Raw genomic sequence first — 17,184 nt, 5'->3', positions numbered from 1 at the left:
AACAGGTTCAACAGAGGTCTATACATCAGATACAGACACAACGGTTCAGTCTACAATCTTATAAGGCTTAAAAGCAAAAACAAAAGTAACAGAACTGATAATAAGAGAAACGCTCTTCACGGATGATTGTGCCCTCCCAGCACACACAGGGGGAGATTTCCAGTGCATCATAGATCGCTTCGCTGAAGCATCAAAATTGTTTGGTCTCACAATCAGCCTGGAGAAAACTGTGGTGTTGTATCAATCATCTTCACCACTCCATGCCATATTTCCTAACATATCCATTAGTGGAATCCAACTAAAGCAAGTTGATAATTTTACCTACATCGGCAGCAACATCTCTAATGATGGATCTCTTGACAAAGAAATCACAAACACGATTCAGAAAACTTCTCAGTCACTAGGAAAGCTACACAGAAAAGTCCTGAAATCCCACAACATAACCCTCTTAACAAAAATAAAACTTTATAATGCTTTTGTGCCCACATCTCTCCTCTACAACTGAGAGACCTGGACACCATATACATGGCATATCAAACAGCTTCTATATGCAGTCTCTGCATATGATTATGGGGATCCACTCACAAGACAAAATTACCAACCTGGAGGTTCACCAAAAATCAAATGCCACAAGCATCAAGGCCATGCTGATAAAAGTCCAACTATGCTGGGTTGGACACATCATTAGGATGCCTGAATATCAACTCCCCAGAAAAAATTTCTATGGAGAATTGGCACAAGGACATCGGAATCAAGGCAGCCCCAGAAAGCGCTACAAGTACAGCATCAAGAACTGCATACACTTCGGTGCAATAAAATCAGATGATCTCGAGAAGGCGGTGTCAAATAGATCAGCAGGGCAAAACACAAACAAACACTCAGAGCTTTCCAAGCCTTTGAAAAGAAAAAAAAAACACCACCAACAACACAGAAATAATCAATTGTTAGCTGCAAGAGAAAAGTATCACACTACTGCTAAAGCTACCAAGATGCTCACCAATGACTTTGCCTGATCTGCTCACGAGCATACGCGTCATGCTTTGGACTTCAGAGTCACTCCACAATCCACAAAAAGAGAGAGCATGAAAATGTCATCGTCGAACCAACGGACTACATGAGAACCATTATCAATGACAGTCACAATTTCAAATAACTAACGAGTGAATATATCTGGTGCTAGAAGAGTTAAATTCTATTTCTCAGCTGACTTGTTAGCAATTTACTTAATTCACTTAAGCATTTTATTTCAAGAGAATTCTAGCAAAACAATAACCACCCATCTGTTACACAATGGTCTAACAAACGTGAGCTGTGAACCATAATTTCAGGTACTATAAAAGTGGAAAGAGAAAGGGAGATGGACTCAGCAGCATTACAAAAATATAAACTCTTAATTTTAGGTCCCATAGAAACTGAAATAATTTGTTACAAATGTACCCAAACAATGATAATATAATTATGACTATCTTTGAGACCTTCTGGACGATGGAGAGATACTGGAGGACTGGAAAAGGGCAAACACAGTACCTATCTATAAAAAAGGTAATAAGGACAACCAGAGAATACAGACCAATCAGCTTAACTTCAGTACCCAGAAAGATAACGGGGCAAATAATCAATCAATTTGTAAGCACCAAAAAGAAAATAAGGTACCGTATTTTCCGGCGTATAAGACGACTGGGCGTATAAGACGACCCCCAACTTTTCCAGTTAAAATATAGAGTTTGGGATATACTCGCCGTATAAGACTACCCCTCTTCCAACGCACACCAAAAAAAAATTAAAAAAACATCAGATTTGATTTCAATATTGTAATTTTAATTCAAATGCTTATGACATGCAGGTACTTAGCAGGAAAACTGTCACTTATAAACATAAGGCTGTTTGTCATCAAACATGTAAACATAAAACAGTGCAAGTGGATTAAACTTTTCCTAATTCACTCTAAAGCTGAAAGGAAGGATAAGACAATAAACCCATGGGAGCTGCCATTCTGTTTGTTTTCTAAGCTGTCAACCAAACTGGAACTGATGATGATAGGAGGAAGATAACAAACAAGAGAGAGAGCAGCAAGTGCCGGGCAAGTCCCTGGCGAGTTAGCAACGCCCATCATAACTGCAAGCTACGGTATTTTTACAGGTTTTGCTGGCGTGACAGTTTCCCTTTAAAAGCCTTCAAAATCCTCCTGTTCGTCATCTGATATCATAAGTACATCAATGACATCTTGTGATACATTTGTAAGGCAGTCATCGTATGGATCGAATTCCGTATCAGATGGTGTGGTCTCAGCTTCGGCTTCCTCTTCATCTTGCCACAAGTAGTCGTCCTCCATACCATCTAATGAATTTGATATGCCACACTTCTTGAAAGACTTGATTACTGTTTCTGCATCAATATCATTGCAGGCTTTTATGACAAACTTGCACAAAACATCCAACTGTGGAGCACGCATGTTTCCTCCTTTTGTGAATGACTTTTCGCCGCTAACCATCCATTCATTCCACTGTTCTTGAATGCGATCTTTAAATGGCTTGTTTAGGCACACATCCAGTGGCTGTACCAACGATGTCAATCCTGCAGGAATAACTGCCGCATCTGTGTTTAGTCTTGCAAGCATTTGCTTGGTGCTGGGAGTTAAATGAGCCCTGAACATATCCCACACCAGTAGACTACATTTTTGAATAAGTCCACCTGGTCGCCTGCTCCATACATTATCAAGCTATAGCTTTACCCCTTCTTCATCCATCCAGCCTTTTTCATTCACATGTACAAAACAACCAACAGGGAACTTGAATTTCGGCATTGTTTTTCTTTTAAAAATAATCATTGGTCTCAGTTTGGCGCCATCAGCTGTGCATCCTAGTACCACTGTAAAACTGGACTTCTCATGTCCTGTTGTTTTAATTAAAATTGTTTTTTCACCTTTTTGATGGACAGTTTTATTTCCAACCATATCAAAATTCATTGGAGTTTCATCCATATTTCCAATACTACTTAACGCATGGCCATGTTTAGTGCGCTGTTGTATTACGTATCGATGGAAACTATTTACTTTGCTATCAAGATCTGCAGGTAATTTTGGGGCAATTTTCATCTTTTTGCCTCAGTACCATATTATGCCTTCCCATGAATCTAGTACACCAGGATACAGTGGCCTTAAATCTGTTGCTGTGATCTGGGTTAGATTTGGCCCACTGAAGTGCAAACAAATGTATTTTATTTCGTGTCACTACATAACCGTTTTGGCGATGCTCATTCACCATGTCTGCTACATGTTTTTCGAGTTCTGGCCAATGTGGAGTGCCTCTTCTTAATGCACACTTACCCCTTGGCATACTCTTTAATGCTTTTTCATTTGCTTTCCAATCCCGAACCATCTTTTCTGTTACTCCATATTGTCTTGCAGCAGCGCAGTTATTATGTTCCATGGCAAAGTTTACAACTTTAGTTTGAAACTGGCTTCATATTTCTTTCTTCTTGCTGGTGGAGCCATGATGGGGTTTTGACTGTTGGACATTTGTATACTGTACTGTATGTACTGGTGCTATACTGTATGAACAGGTACAGATACTGGTGCTGTACTGTATGTGGTACCCAGTATACAACAACCAGCCAATCACGGCAAGTGATGTACCTTACCGGCGATTGGCTGGTTGTTGTATACAAAGCCTGCTTGGATTGGTCAGCTCTCCCTGCCTGCCCAGCCCTCCCTGTCTCCAAGACTATCAGAGCGGTAGCGCAAACACGCCTCTTTCACCCGTCTGGCCCGCCCTTGTATCCTATTACCTCCTTCTCTGCCTCTCAGATCTCGCACATGCGCGCCTGCGCCGCTTCACTGCAGTCCTCAGGAGCGAGATCTGAGAGGCAGAGAAGGAGGTACGGTAATAGGATACAAGGGCGGGCCAGACGGGTGAAAGAGGCGTGTTTTTCTGGGCACAGCGCCGCTCTATCTCTTTTTTCCATACCCCGGGCGTCCCGGACGCCTGCAGCTTGCTCCGCCCTTCACTTACACCTTCCCGGTGAGGCGCCCCCTCACCTCGTCATCGGGCGGGGATGCGGCCGCGGCCGTTTTTGAGCTCCCCCCACCATATGCGGCGACCGCAGATTCTCCAGTCCGGCTCGGAAGTTTCAGCACCCGCCCTATAAGACGACACCCGGCGTATAAGACGACCCCCGACTTTTGAGAAGATTTTCCTGGGTTAAAAAGTAGTCTTATACGCCAGAAAATACAGTAATAAATAACTGGCAACATGGATTTGTCAAGAAGAAATCATGTCAAAGCCACCTAATATCCTTCTTTGACAGAGTAAAAAGTTGGGGGGGGGGGCAAAAAGCAGTAGATATTATATATATTGACTTTAGTAAGGCTTTTCATATGGTCTCACATGACCTTCTCATAAACAAACTAGAGAAATATAACCTAGAGGATCTACTGTAAGGTGGGTACACAACTGACTGGGAAACCATACTCTGAATAGTTATCAATGATTCATAATTGAGCTTGTGACAGATTGGATCACAGAACCCCCCTTGGGAGCTGCCACCTGATGTGCCAAGACTACTTCTGCCCCTGCTTTCCTGCCCTGTCAGCTTAGGACTTCAGTGCCCTGCCTGGTTTGAGCCAGACTTGCTAGCCTGCTGCAAACCCAGACCCAGGTCTGAATCACATCCCCTAACAGCTGTAGGCTTACCTGAAAGCAGTTAGCAGAGGTGTTCTTGTCTTTAACACTCAGATGCCCAACTCCCAATGGGGTCTAAATCCAAATAAATCCGTTTTACCCTGTATAAAGCTTATAGAGGGTAAACTCAAATTGTTCACCCTCTATAACACTGATAGAGAGATATGCACAGCTGCTTGCCCACCCAGGTATTAACGCATACTCTGAGTTAATAAGTACAAAGTGATTTTATTAAATACAGAAAATAGGATTTAAGTGGTTCCAAGTAGTAACAGACAGAACAAAGTAAGTCACCAAGCAAAATAAAATAAAACACGCAAATCTATGTCTAATCAAATTGAATACAGATAATCTCACCCTTAGGGTATGTCTACACTACGAAATTAGTTCGAATTTATAGAAGCCGGTTTTATAGAAATCGGTTGTATACAGCCGATTGTGTGTGTCCCCACATAAAATGCTCTAAGTGCTCTAGTCGGCGGACCGCGTCCACAGTACCGAGGCTAGCGTCGACTTCCGGAGCATTGCACTATGGGTAGCTATCCCACAGCTATCCCACAGCTATCCCACAGTTCCCGCAGTCTCCGCCGCCCATTGGAATTCTGGGTTGAGATCCCAATGCCCGGATGATGCAAAACAGTGTCTCGGGAGGTTCTGGGTACATGTCGTCAGCCCCTCCCCCTCCGTCACAGCAACAGCAGACAATAGAGTCGCGCCTTTTTACCTGGGTTACCTGTGCAGACAACATACCACGGCAAGCATGGAACCCGCTCAGCTCAGCTGAGCTCACCGTCACCATATGTCCTCTGGGTGCCGGCAGACGTGGGACTGCATTGCTACACAGCAGCAGCTGCTAACTGCCTTTTGGCGGTAGACGGTGTAGCATGACTAATAGCCGTGGGGCTGGCAGCCGTAGGGCTGCATTGCACCAGCCCCTTGCCCTTTGGTAGAAGATGGTATATTACGACTGGTATCCGTCGTCGTCATACTGCAGTGGCTGTCAATCATGGGCACCTGGGCAGACATGCTACTGTCTCGATGATGATGGCTATCAGTCGTAGTATACTATTTTCTGCCAATTGCCCAGTATTGTCTGCTAAGCACCCAGAAGAGGCCGAGGGCAATCTGGGTGCTCGCAGACGTGGGGCTGGCAGACGTGGGGCTGCATTGCTACACAGCAGCAGCCCCTTGCCTTTTGGTAGAAGATGGTATATTACGATTGGTATCCGTCGTCATCGTACTGCAGAGGCTATCAGTCATGCTGCACCGTCGGCTGCCAGCTTAAGATGTAAAAAATAGATTTGTTCTGTATTCATTTGCTTCCCCTTCCTCCGTGAAATCAACGGCCTGCTAAGCCCAGGGTTTTCAGTTTAATCTTTGGGGGGACCATTCTGTGTGACAGTTGTTTGTGTTTCTCCCTGATGCACAGCCACCTTTCTTGATTTTAATTCCCTGTACCTGTACGCCATGTCGTCACTCGGCCCTCCCTCCCTCCCGCCCGCCCTCCTTCTCCTGGTCCGTCAGATACTAGTTTCGCGCCTTTTTTCTGACCAGGCGCCATAGCTAGCACTGGGATCATGGAGCCCGCTCAGATCACCGCGGCAATTATGAGCACTATGAACACCACGCGCATTGTCCTGGAGTATATGCAGAGCCAGGACATGCCAAGGCGAAACCCGGACCAGCCGAGGAGGCGATTGCAGCGCGGCGAAGAGAGTGATGAGGAAATTGACATGGACATAGACCTCTCACAAGGCACAGGCCCCAGCAATGTGGAAATCATGGTGTCACTGGGGCAGGTTCATGCCGTGGAACGCCGATTCTGTGCCCGGGAAACAAGCACAGACTGGTGGGACCGCATCGTGCTGCAGGTGTGGGACGATTCCCAGTGGCTGCGAAACTTTCGCATGCGTAAGGGCACTTTCATGGAACTTTGTGACTTGCTTTCCCCTGCCCTGAAACGCCAGGATACCAAGATGAGAGCAGCCCTCACAGTTGAGAAGCGAGTGGCGATAGCCCTGTGGAAGCTTGCAACACCAGACAGCTACCAGTCAGTCGGGAATCAATTTGGAGTGGGCAAATCTACAGTGGGGGCTGATGTGATCCAAGTTGCCAGGGCAATGAAAGACCTGGTGATATCAAGGGTAGTGACTCTGGGCAACGTGCAGGCAATAGTGGATGGTTTTGCTGAAATGGGATTCCCAAACTGTGGCGGGGCCATAGACGGAACCCATATCCCTATCTTGGCACTGGAGCACCAAGCCACCGACTACATAAACCGCAAGGGGTACTTTTCAATGCTGCTGCAAGCCCTGGTGGATCACAAGGGATGTTTCACCAACATCAACGTGGGATGGCCGGGAAAGGTACATGATGCTCGCGTCTTCAGGAACTCTGGTCTGTTTCGAAAGCTGGAGGAAGGGACTTTCTTCCCGGACCAGAAAGTAACCGTTGGGGATGTTGAAATGCCTATCGTGATCCTTGGGGACCCAGCCTACCCCTTAATGCCATGGCTCATAAAGCCGTACACAGGCAACCTGGACAGTAGTCAGGGCCTGTTCAACGACAGGCTGAGCAAGTGCCGAATGGTGGTGGAATGTGCATTTGGATGTTTAAAAGCGCGCTGGCGCAGCTTACTGACTCGCTCAGACCTCAGCGAAAAGAATATCCCCATTGTTATTGCTGCTTGCTGTGCGCTCCACAATATCTGTGAGAGTAAGGGGGAGACATTTATGGCAGGGTGGGAGGTTGAGGCAACTCGCCTGGCCGCTGATTACGCGCAGCCAGACACCAGGGCGGTTAGAGGAGCACAGCAGGGCGTGGTGCGCATCAGAGAAGCTTTGAAAACGAGTTTTGTGACTGGCCAGGCTACTGTGTGAAACTTCTGTTTGTTTCTCCTTGATGAACCCTCCAACCCCCCCCCCCCCCCCACGACCCGGTTCACTCTACTTCCCTGTAAACCAACCACCCCACCCTCCCCTCCCCTCCCTAATTCGAGCACCGCTTGCAGAGGCAATAAAGTCATTGTTTTTTCACATTCATGCATTCTTTATTAATTCCTCACAGAAGTAGGGGGATAATTGCCAAGGTAGCCCGGGATGGGTGGGGGAGGAGGGATGGAAAAGGACACACTGCATTTTAAAACTTTAACTCTTATTGAAGGCCAGCCTTCTCATGCTTGGGCGATCATCTGGGGTGGAGTGACTGGGTGGCCGGAGGCCCCCCCACCGTGTTCTTGGGCGTCTGGGTGAGGAGGCTATGGAACTTGGGGAGGAGGGCTGATGGTTAAACAGGGGCTGTAGCGGCGGTCTCTGCTCCTGCTGCCTTTCCTGCAGCTCAACCATACGCTGGAGCATATCAGTTTGATGCTCCAGCAGACGGAGCATTGACTCTTGCCGTCTGTCTGCAAGCTGACGCCACCTATCATCTTCAGCCCGCCACTTGCTCTTTTCATCCCGCCATTCAGCACGCCACCTCTCCTCTCGTTCATATTGTGCTTTTCTCATGTCCGACATTGACTGCCTCCACGCATTCTGCTGTGCTCTATCAGCGTGGGAGGACATCTGCAGCTCCGTGAACATATCGTCCCGCGTCCTCCGTTTTCTCTTTCTAATGTTCACTAGCCTCTGCGAAGGAGAAACATTTGCAGCTGGTGGAGGAGAAGGGAGAGGTGGTTAAAAAAGACACATTTTAGAGAACAATGGGTACACTCTTTCATTACAAGGTCGCATTTTTCCTCTGCCTGCCGGTTTGGTATGAGAGATCACTCACGCAGTGCCCCAGGCAACATATTTCGGCTTGCAGGCAGCCATGGTAGGCCACAGTCTTTTGGCTTTTTTAACCTTCTTAACATGAGGGAAAGGTTTCAAACAGCAGCGCATTTCCCATATCAAGGATGAATTGGGTTGGCCATTTAAAATGGGTTTTCAATGTAAAAGGAGGGGCTGCGGTTTCCCGGTTAACATGCGGCACAAACCCAAGTAAACCACCCCCCCCCCCCCCACACACACACACACACAATTCTCTGGGATGATCACTTCACCCCTCCCCCCACCGCGTGGTTAACAGCGGGGAACATTTCTGTTCAGAAGAGCAGGAACGGGCACCTCTGAATGTCCCCTTAATAAAATCACCCCATTTCAACCAGGTGACCGTGAATGATATCACTCTCCTGAGGATAACAAAGAGAGATAAGGAATGGATATTGTCTGCATGCCAGCAAACACCGGGACCATACGCTGCCATGCTTTGTTATGCAATGATTCCAGACTACGTGCTACTGGCCTGGAGTACATGAAGGAGAGCTTTCTGGAGATGTCCCTGGAGGATTTCCGCTCCATCCCCATACACGTTAACAGACTTTTCCAGTAGATGTACTGGCCACGATTGCCAGGGCAAATTAATCATTAAACACGCTTGCTTTTAAACCATGTGTAATGTTTACAAATATTTACAAAGGTACACTCACCAGAGGTCTCCTGTGTGCCCTGAGGGTCTTGGGTGAGTTCGGGGGTTACTGGTTCCAGGTCCAGGGTCACAAACATATCCTGGCTGTTGGGGAAACCGGTTTCTCCGCTTCCTTGCTGTTGTGAGCTACCTACAGTACCTCCATCCTCATCTTCCTCGTTCCCCGAACCATCTTCCCTGTGTGTTTCTCCATTGACGGAGTCATAGCACACGGTTGGGGTAGTGGTGGCTGCACCCCCTAGAATGGCATGCAGCTCCGCGTAGAAGCGGCAAGTTTGCGGCTCTGCCCCGGACCTTCCGTTTGCTTCTCTGGCTTTGTGGTAGGCTTGCCGTAGCTCCTTAATTTTCACACGGCACTGCTGTGTGTCCCTGTTATGGCCTCGGTCCTTCATGGCCTTGGAGACCTTTTCTAATACTTTGCCATTTCTTTTACTGCTACGGAGTTCAGCTAGCACTGATTCATCTCCCCATATGGCGAGCAGATCCCGTACCTCCCGTTCGGTCCATGCTGGAGCTCTTTTGCGATCCTGGGACTCCATCACGGTTACCTGTGCTGATGAGCTCTGCGTGGTCACCTGTGCTCTCCACGCTGAGCAAACAGGAAATGAAATTCAAACGTTCGCGGGTCTTTTCCTGTCTACCTGGTCAGTGCATCTGAGTTGAGAGTGCTGTCCAGAGCGGTCACAATGAAGCACTGTGGGATAGCTCCCGGAGGCCAATAACGTCGAATTCCGTCCATACTACCCCAATTCCGACCCGCAAAGGCCGATTTTATCGCTAATCCCCTCGAAGGTGGTGTAAAGAAACCGGTTTAAAGGACCCTTTAAGTCGAAAGAAAGGGCTTCGTCGTGTGGACGTGTCCAGGCTTAATTCGATTTAACGCTGCTAATGTCGACCTAAACCCGTAGTGTAGACCAGGCCTCAGAGATGTTTCAGTAAGTTTTTTCCTCAGACTGGACCCCTTCCAGGACTGGGCACAATTCTTTCCCCTGGTACAGCTCTTGTTCCAGCTCATGTGGTAGCTAGGGGATTCCTCATGACGACTCTCCCCTTTGTTCTGTTCCACCCATTTATATATCTTTTGCATAAGGCGGGAATCTTTTGTCCCTCTCTGGGTTCCCACCCCTTCTTCTCAATGGAAAGACACGAGGTTAAAGATGGATTCCAATTCAGTGACATGATCACATGTCACTGTAAGACTCCAAGCCTTCATTCCAGCCGGACTCACAGGAAGACTTGCCTGCAAACAGAGCCATCCATAGTCAATTGTCCTGGCTGATGGGAGCCATCAACATTCCAAACCACCATTAATGGCCTACACTTTGCATAATTACAATAGGCCCTCAGAGTTATATTTCTAGTTTCAGATACAAGAGTGATACATTTATACAAATAGGATGCCCACACTCGGTAGATTATAAGCTTTGTAATGATACCTTACAAGAGACCTTTTGCATGAAGCATATTCGTTACATCATATTCATTCATTAGCATATATTTATAAAATCATATAGCGTGCAACGTCACAGAGCTGGAAGGGCATATTGAGTGGTGTGCCACTCATAGATCTGTCCTGAGTCTGGTTCTATTCAATATGTTCATAAATGATTTGGCTCATAGCATAAAGAGTACACTTATATAAAGTTGGGGGATGGAACCAATTTGGAGGGGTTATAAGCGGGTTGGAGGGCAGGATTAAAATTCAAAATGACTTTGACAAACTGGAGACAGTCTGACTTAAATAGGATGAAATTCAATATTGAAAAATGCAAAGTACTACACTTAGGAAGGATTAATTAATTGCATAAATACAAAATGAGAAATGACTACCTAAGAAGGAGTACTGCAGAAAAGGATCTGGGGGTTATAGTAGATCACCAACTAAATATGGGTACACAGTATAATGCTGTTGCAAAAAAAAAAAAAAAAAAAGATGACCACTGTGGAATGTATTAGCAGGAGTGTTGTAAGCAAGACACAAGAAGTAATTCTTCCAATATACTCAGCACTGATAAAGCCTCAATTGAAGTATTGCATCCAGGTCTGGGCACCACACTTCAGGAAAGATGTAGAAAAATTGGAGAAAGTCCAGAGGAGAGCAACAAACATTAAAAGTCTAGAAAACATGACTATGAGAAAAGCTTGGGGGGAGAGGGAAGACTGAGGGAGGACACAATAGTCCTCAAGTATGTACAAGGTTGTTATAAAGAGGAGGGTGAAATGTTGTTCTCCTTAGCCACTCAGGATAGGACAGGACAAGAACTAATGGTCTTAATTTGCAGCAAAGGAGATTTAAGTTAGCAAAAACTTCTTAAGTGTAATAATAGCAGGAGCGCCGCCAGCTTTTCTGCCGCCTCTCACGGAGGAGGTGGAAGGTCCCATCCCGAAATGCCACCCCCCACAGAGGCAGAGGAAGGTCCCGCCACCAAAATACCGCCACAGTCGCCGCCCCCCCAAATTGTAGCACCCTAGGCGACCGCGTAGGTCACCTAATGGTTTGCACCAGCCCTGAATGGTAGTTAAGCTAGGGGAGCAAAGTCCTGATCCAAACCCATGGTTCTCAGATCATCTTCACATATGACAATCCCTCTGCATGCCCTGATCTGTGATCTTTCACTTGGTAACATACCCTTGCCCCACTTCTGAGTGGGATAAAAATCAATGGTTCAAAAGTTAATGCTGTTCACCAGAAACCCAGACAGAAGCATGCAGAATCAGATATCACAATGCTGGGCATGGTATAGGAATCTTAATATTAGATATAGCTGCTGCTCCAACCTCAAGCCAGCCACTCCCCCTGAAATCTTGTGGAACCCCAAAAGTTATGGCTATGTGGAGGAGCTACTGGTGGATTAGATACAGTAAGTAGCTCTGTACCCTTTCTTCTAAAATTTTCAGATCCTTTCCATATCTTGCAGTGAAGGGGAGAGGAGGGCTACAATATTTATCTTGATCTATCACATCAGAAAAAGAAAACAGAAGATTAGAGCAGTGGTTCTCAACCTTTCCAGGAGTCTGATTTATACCCTTTTCAGGAGTCTGATTTATCTTGCATACCCCAAGTTTCACCTCATTTAAAAACTACTTGCTTACAAAATCAGACATCACAATAACAATACAAAGTGTCATAGCACACTTACTGAAAAATTTCTTACTTTCTCATTTTGTCTATATGAAATTTTAGTTTCTACTGACTTTGCTAATGCTTTTATGTAGCCTGTTGTAAAATCAGGCAAATATCTAGACGAGTTGATGTACCCCCTGGAAGACCTCTAGGTACCCGTAGGAGTACTCAGATCCCTGGTTCAGAACTACTGGATTAGAGCAAGAAAGTTCAGTAGAAAATAACAAAGACCTAGAATCACTCACTACAGTGGTTTATGCACAGATGACCCAGACCTTTCAGGCGGGATTGTACTCAGGTGGTGAGCCTGAGCAATCTACCCATGCTATCACTGTCACACTGCTACTTTTAGGCATTTGCTCAAGCAGAGCTAGCAGGGCTGGCTCCAGCTTTTTTGCCACCCCAAGCGGTGAAAAGAAAAAAAAAAAAAAAACACAACCCGATTGAGTTGCCGCAGAAGAGGAAGAGACGGAGTGAAGGACCCGCCGCTGAATTGCCGAAGACTAAAGCGGAGCGCTTGAGCTGTTGCCCAAGGGCCACTGAAGACCCGGACGTGCCACCCCAATAACAGACGGCGTGCCGCTCTAGGCAACCTGCTTCCTTCGCTGGTGACTGGAGCCGGCCCTGAGAGCTAGTCAGGGCCAGTGCTACCATTTAGGCAAACTAGGCAGTTGCCTAGGGCGCCAAGATTTGGGGGCACCAAAAAGCAGTGTCCCCAATTTTTTTTTATAGCATTCCTGGGCTGGGCTGCTGTGCAGTTGCCGCTTCACTGTTTGGGGCTGCAAGCCTAGGAGGGGGAGGAGAATTAGAGCCAGGGTGGCGTGCTCAGGGAGGAGGCAGAGCAGAAGTGAGCTGGGGTGGGGAGCTGCCACATGGCCATGAAACTTCCTTGCACCGGCCCTGGAGCTAGTGTGTATACAGCTGCACAAACTGAGAATTACACCTCCCAGTTGTTGTGTAGATATACAGTGAAGGAATCTTCCCCTTACTTTTACTTCTGACCTTATTAATTAAAACAATGCCTGAGATTTATGGATATTTAGAGTGACTGCTCTGATCAAACAAACAAAATACAGGGATTTAGGTCCCCTAGTCAGGAATGTGCTTAACTCTCATTGACTAAATTGAATGGAAGGATGTGCATGTGCTTGAGTGCATTCCTGAATAAATATGCTTTCCTGAAATGGGATTGATTTAAGCACATGCTTAAGTACGGTGCTGAATTAGGGCTGGCTTGAAAAGGCAGGTAGCATGAAAAAAATCTAAAAATATCTAAAATCAGGATGGAAGAATTTGGAAAGTGCATGGCTAATTTAGCAATCCTAGTGCAAAGTATTTTCGTTTAGCAATTAAACTTAATGTGCTATTGATACCAAATGGAAATCTTTAATTAAAAAAACAAAACAAACAAAACAAACAAAAAAAACACACAGCCCTTATTTAGAAACTATTCTGCCTATAAAGTAGGTCAGTGATTTTGTGTTTTCTTCTTTAGTTTTTATTATCAACGACATTTGCAAGAAAACAGTATTTGATACTTAGAAGTTCTCTGTTCTTACTGATTATTCTTCCCCTGAAGTCACAGAACCCCTTTTTCTCCATAGATAAAACTTCTGGTGGTACTTAAAAATACAAGTAACATCCTTCCATGGTGTCAGTTACATTGAATTGCAGCCTCATGGAAAGGGAACTGCTGCTTAGGTGAAAGAACCACAGGAAACTCAGACCCTATCCCATAGGCCTTCAACTTCACCAGATCCTGTGCTGTGTTGCTATTGATTCCTTAACTGCACCTTAGCACTGGTGTTCCCTTTTCAGGGAGTAGTGTTGTGATGGGGAATTTAATGCTGGTCTGAGTAACAAACATTTAGTATGGATTTTCCACTTTTTAAGGGACGTTCCTCTTAACGGCTACTTCTCTTTTGTTGTCAACAATCTTCAGTATTCATGGATCCCACAGCGTGCTCTACTTTGTTGAGAGCAGAAAGTCACTATCTCATGAGTGGTGGTGAAGAGCAAAATTAGAAGATTGGAGGGTGGACAGCAACAACTTGCTACCCACGATGTTCAGTCATCTAATTACTACATCAATCTAGATATTGACTTGTAACATATTAAAAAACAAACAAACAAACAAAAAAAACTGCCTCTCACACAGTCCTACCACAGCATGGTAGTGGGAAGGCCCACTATAACATTAGTCCTACAGTCCCTTCTTTACAGTGTTGTAAGTATTTTCACAGCTACTAATAGTGATGTCAACAAACAAAAGACTAGACTGTGACTTCAGGTGAAGAAAAAATAGCAGGACCAGATGAACTCTTAAGAAACTAAAATACTAGTTTAATGCAAATAGTAATTAAAAAATAAAGTGAAAAATATGAAGTATAATTGCCTCTAAATAGAATGGATCAATTTAATCTGTAGAGTAACTTCATTTAAGCCAGTGGAGTTATACTGGGCTAAACTAATCCCCAGTGTATTTCAAAGTTTTCTGTGAGGCTGCAGCAAGTCTTAATAAAGTGTTGCACTGAATCTCCAATACATTATTTTGGTAGAGCCTGCTTGAAAGAAACTCCCAATTTTATGAAGTACAAGGATACAAGATACAGTAATCTAATCTCTTTGCCTAGCCTTCTTGTCATTTTTTGATGTTGAGAAATTCTCAAGTGCAGACCAGCATCCTTTTTCACTGAAGAGTTCAGGTTGTCAAGAAAATGCTCATCAATTTAAAGGTATTCCACTTCAGAAACCAAAAATTAGAAACCCTCATGTTAGTTCTTTTTGATTAGATCATTAACCACACCGAGGGTCATCTCACACTAGAGAGATTGTTTTATTAAAAATGCTTTTGGGCTAGCTGCTATTTCAATCAATTAAATTGACTTCAACACAGGCTTAAGACTCAGACAATTATTTGATGAAAGGCACTTTCTTCAGATGGGCTGTGATTTTTCCCCTTACTAATTCTGTTCTTTTTTATGTTAGCAGGTACACTGTCTATTGCACAATTGATTATTTACTTTTCTACTATACATTTTCCATTTTCCTTAGAAAGTCTTGACGTGTGCTAAAAACATATATATATTTCTGCTATAATTTTATATTTCCTTCATATGAAAAATCCATATCCTTCATTTGGCCATCTGGCTACGGTGACTGAATGCAGAACAATAAAAATAACTTCTCAGAAAAAAAAGCTTTATAGTAAAATCTTGAGCATGTGGTTTGTGTATGGATTTCAAACGTGAGCCTTTAAATACAGAAAATAACTGCTGATGTCTTGACATGGTATATACACTTTTTGTCTTAATCAAAAAACACAATCCTTGACCAGAAATTATATAGGAACAGGTGTTTTATAACATAGAATAGGAGGAGTCCTTTGCTACAGTCTGATTATACCAATATGCCTAGTGCTACAATATCATATTTTCTAGACGTGTATTCTTTTACAATCTTTAGTTTTGGTGCCAGTGCACACATTTGGGGGGGCAGAGGGAAATAAACTCTAGACATTTCCATACCATATTGGGGCCAGATGGTTAATTCTATAATAAACAAAATGCTGACAAGAGTTAATAAAGGCTATGAGTCAGATACTTAACTGGTGTAAAGCCATGTAGCTCTAATCACTTGGCTTAGAATACAGGAAATTTAAAGGTAAATTCTGCCAACTGAGGTGTCAATGGAGCAAGATTTTATTTGTGCAACATACTCTATAATATTGTTTGAAAGACCCATGTACCTCACTTGTGGCTATTACTCATGCAAGTAATCCCACGGTCTTCAATAGGACTAGAGATAGAAAGTGGGTGAGCCAATATCTTTTATCAGACCAACTTTCATTGGTGAGAGAGAGAGAGAGAGACAAGCTTTCAAGGTTATACAGAACTTTTCTTCAGGTCTAGGAAATATACTCAGAGTAGACTAGTTCTTTAAGTGTTGTAGAACTGGGTTTTTTATTTAAGCTCCTAAAACACACACACACACCAAACACCAGAGAGAAAAATATTTGTCCTGAAAGCCAAAAGCATAAACTAAAAATGTCACATTTATTTAAAAAAGACACAGGGGGTTATGTTCATGCCCAGTGTTACTCTGCTGAAGTAAACAAAGTAACACCAGTGTAAGTGACAGGAGAATCAGGCCCAAAAGTTTCATTTGATGCAATCAACATTACAAAAATGGTCCAAAGACAGTAGAGTACAACTTACATAAATTACACAGTGAATAGAAAACTTGGTGTCTATAACTATAGACAGAGAGAGTACCAATATAATTCCATATAGAAGTTCTAATGACTCTGTACTCCAGAGAGAGTGGTGGCTTATCATCAGGACCCAAAAAGAGCATTATTACCTTTGATTCTTGTTGTTCAAGATATGGCTTTCCTCTGTACTTTGCTACTGCTCTTCTATCTTTAGCCTTCTCAAATGGTGTCTATAGCTCTTTATCAGAGGGGTAGCCGTGTTAGTCTGAATCTGTAAAAAGCAACAGAGGGTCCTGTGGCACCTTTGAGACTAACAGAAGTATCGGGAGCATAAGCTTTCGTGGGTAAGAGCCTCACTTCTTCAGATGCAAGAAGTGAGGCTCTTACCCACGAAAGCTTATGCTCCCGATACTTCTGTTAGTCTCAAAGGTGCCACAGGACCCTCTGTTGCTTTTTATAGCTCTTTAGACATCCTTTCCCTTTAATTTTTTTAAACAAGCAAGTTAATTCTGTGTAAAAACTGCTTCTTGAAAATATTTTATTGTTAACTGTTTGTTGATTCATTACTGTCAAATGTTCTAATACAGTAACATGTAAATTTATACATAAAATAATAAGCAATTAACTGTCTTGCAATTAACTTCAGATCATCTTTTTATTCACCAGAACGAAGCCAAAATAAGGAACAGTATTAAGAATGG

At 44.1% G+C, this 17,184-nt stretch overlaps 1 protein-coding gene across 1 annotated transcript; it reads right to left on the bottom strand.

The window, feature by feature from the left end:
- Positions 1-7,706: 7,706 nt before the first annotated feature.
- LOC135972374 (uncharacterized) lies at positions 7,707-16,849 on the bottom strand. Its single transcript, XM_065550150.1, has 2 exons — positions 9,148-16,849; positions 7,707-8,328 (listed from the first exon to the last, which is right to left on the bottom strand). The coding sequence occupies exons 1-2, from the start codon at positions 9,683-9,685 to the stop codon at positions 7,826-7,828; spliced, it is 1,041 nt and encodes a 346-aa protein (XP_065406222.1). The 5' UTR covers positions 9,686-16,849; the 3' UTR covers positions 7,707-7,825.
- Positions 16,850-17,184: the final 335 nt, after the last annotated feature.

This window comes from Chrysemys picta, chromosome 6, assembly GCF_011386835.1.
Source record: "Chrysemys picta bellii isolate R12L10 chromosome 6, ASM1138683v2, whole genome shotgun sequence".
In the NCBI taxonomy this organism is placed as follows: Eukaryota; Metazoa; Chordata; order Testudines; family Emydidae; genus Chrysemys; species Chrysemys picta.
Note: the sequence above shows the minus strand (reverse complement) of the source record. Positions and strands in the feature narration are given on the sequence as shown.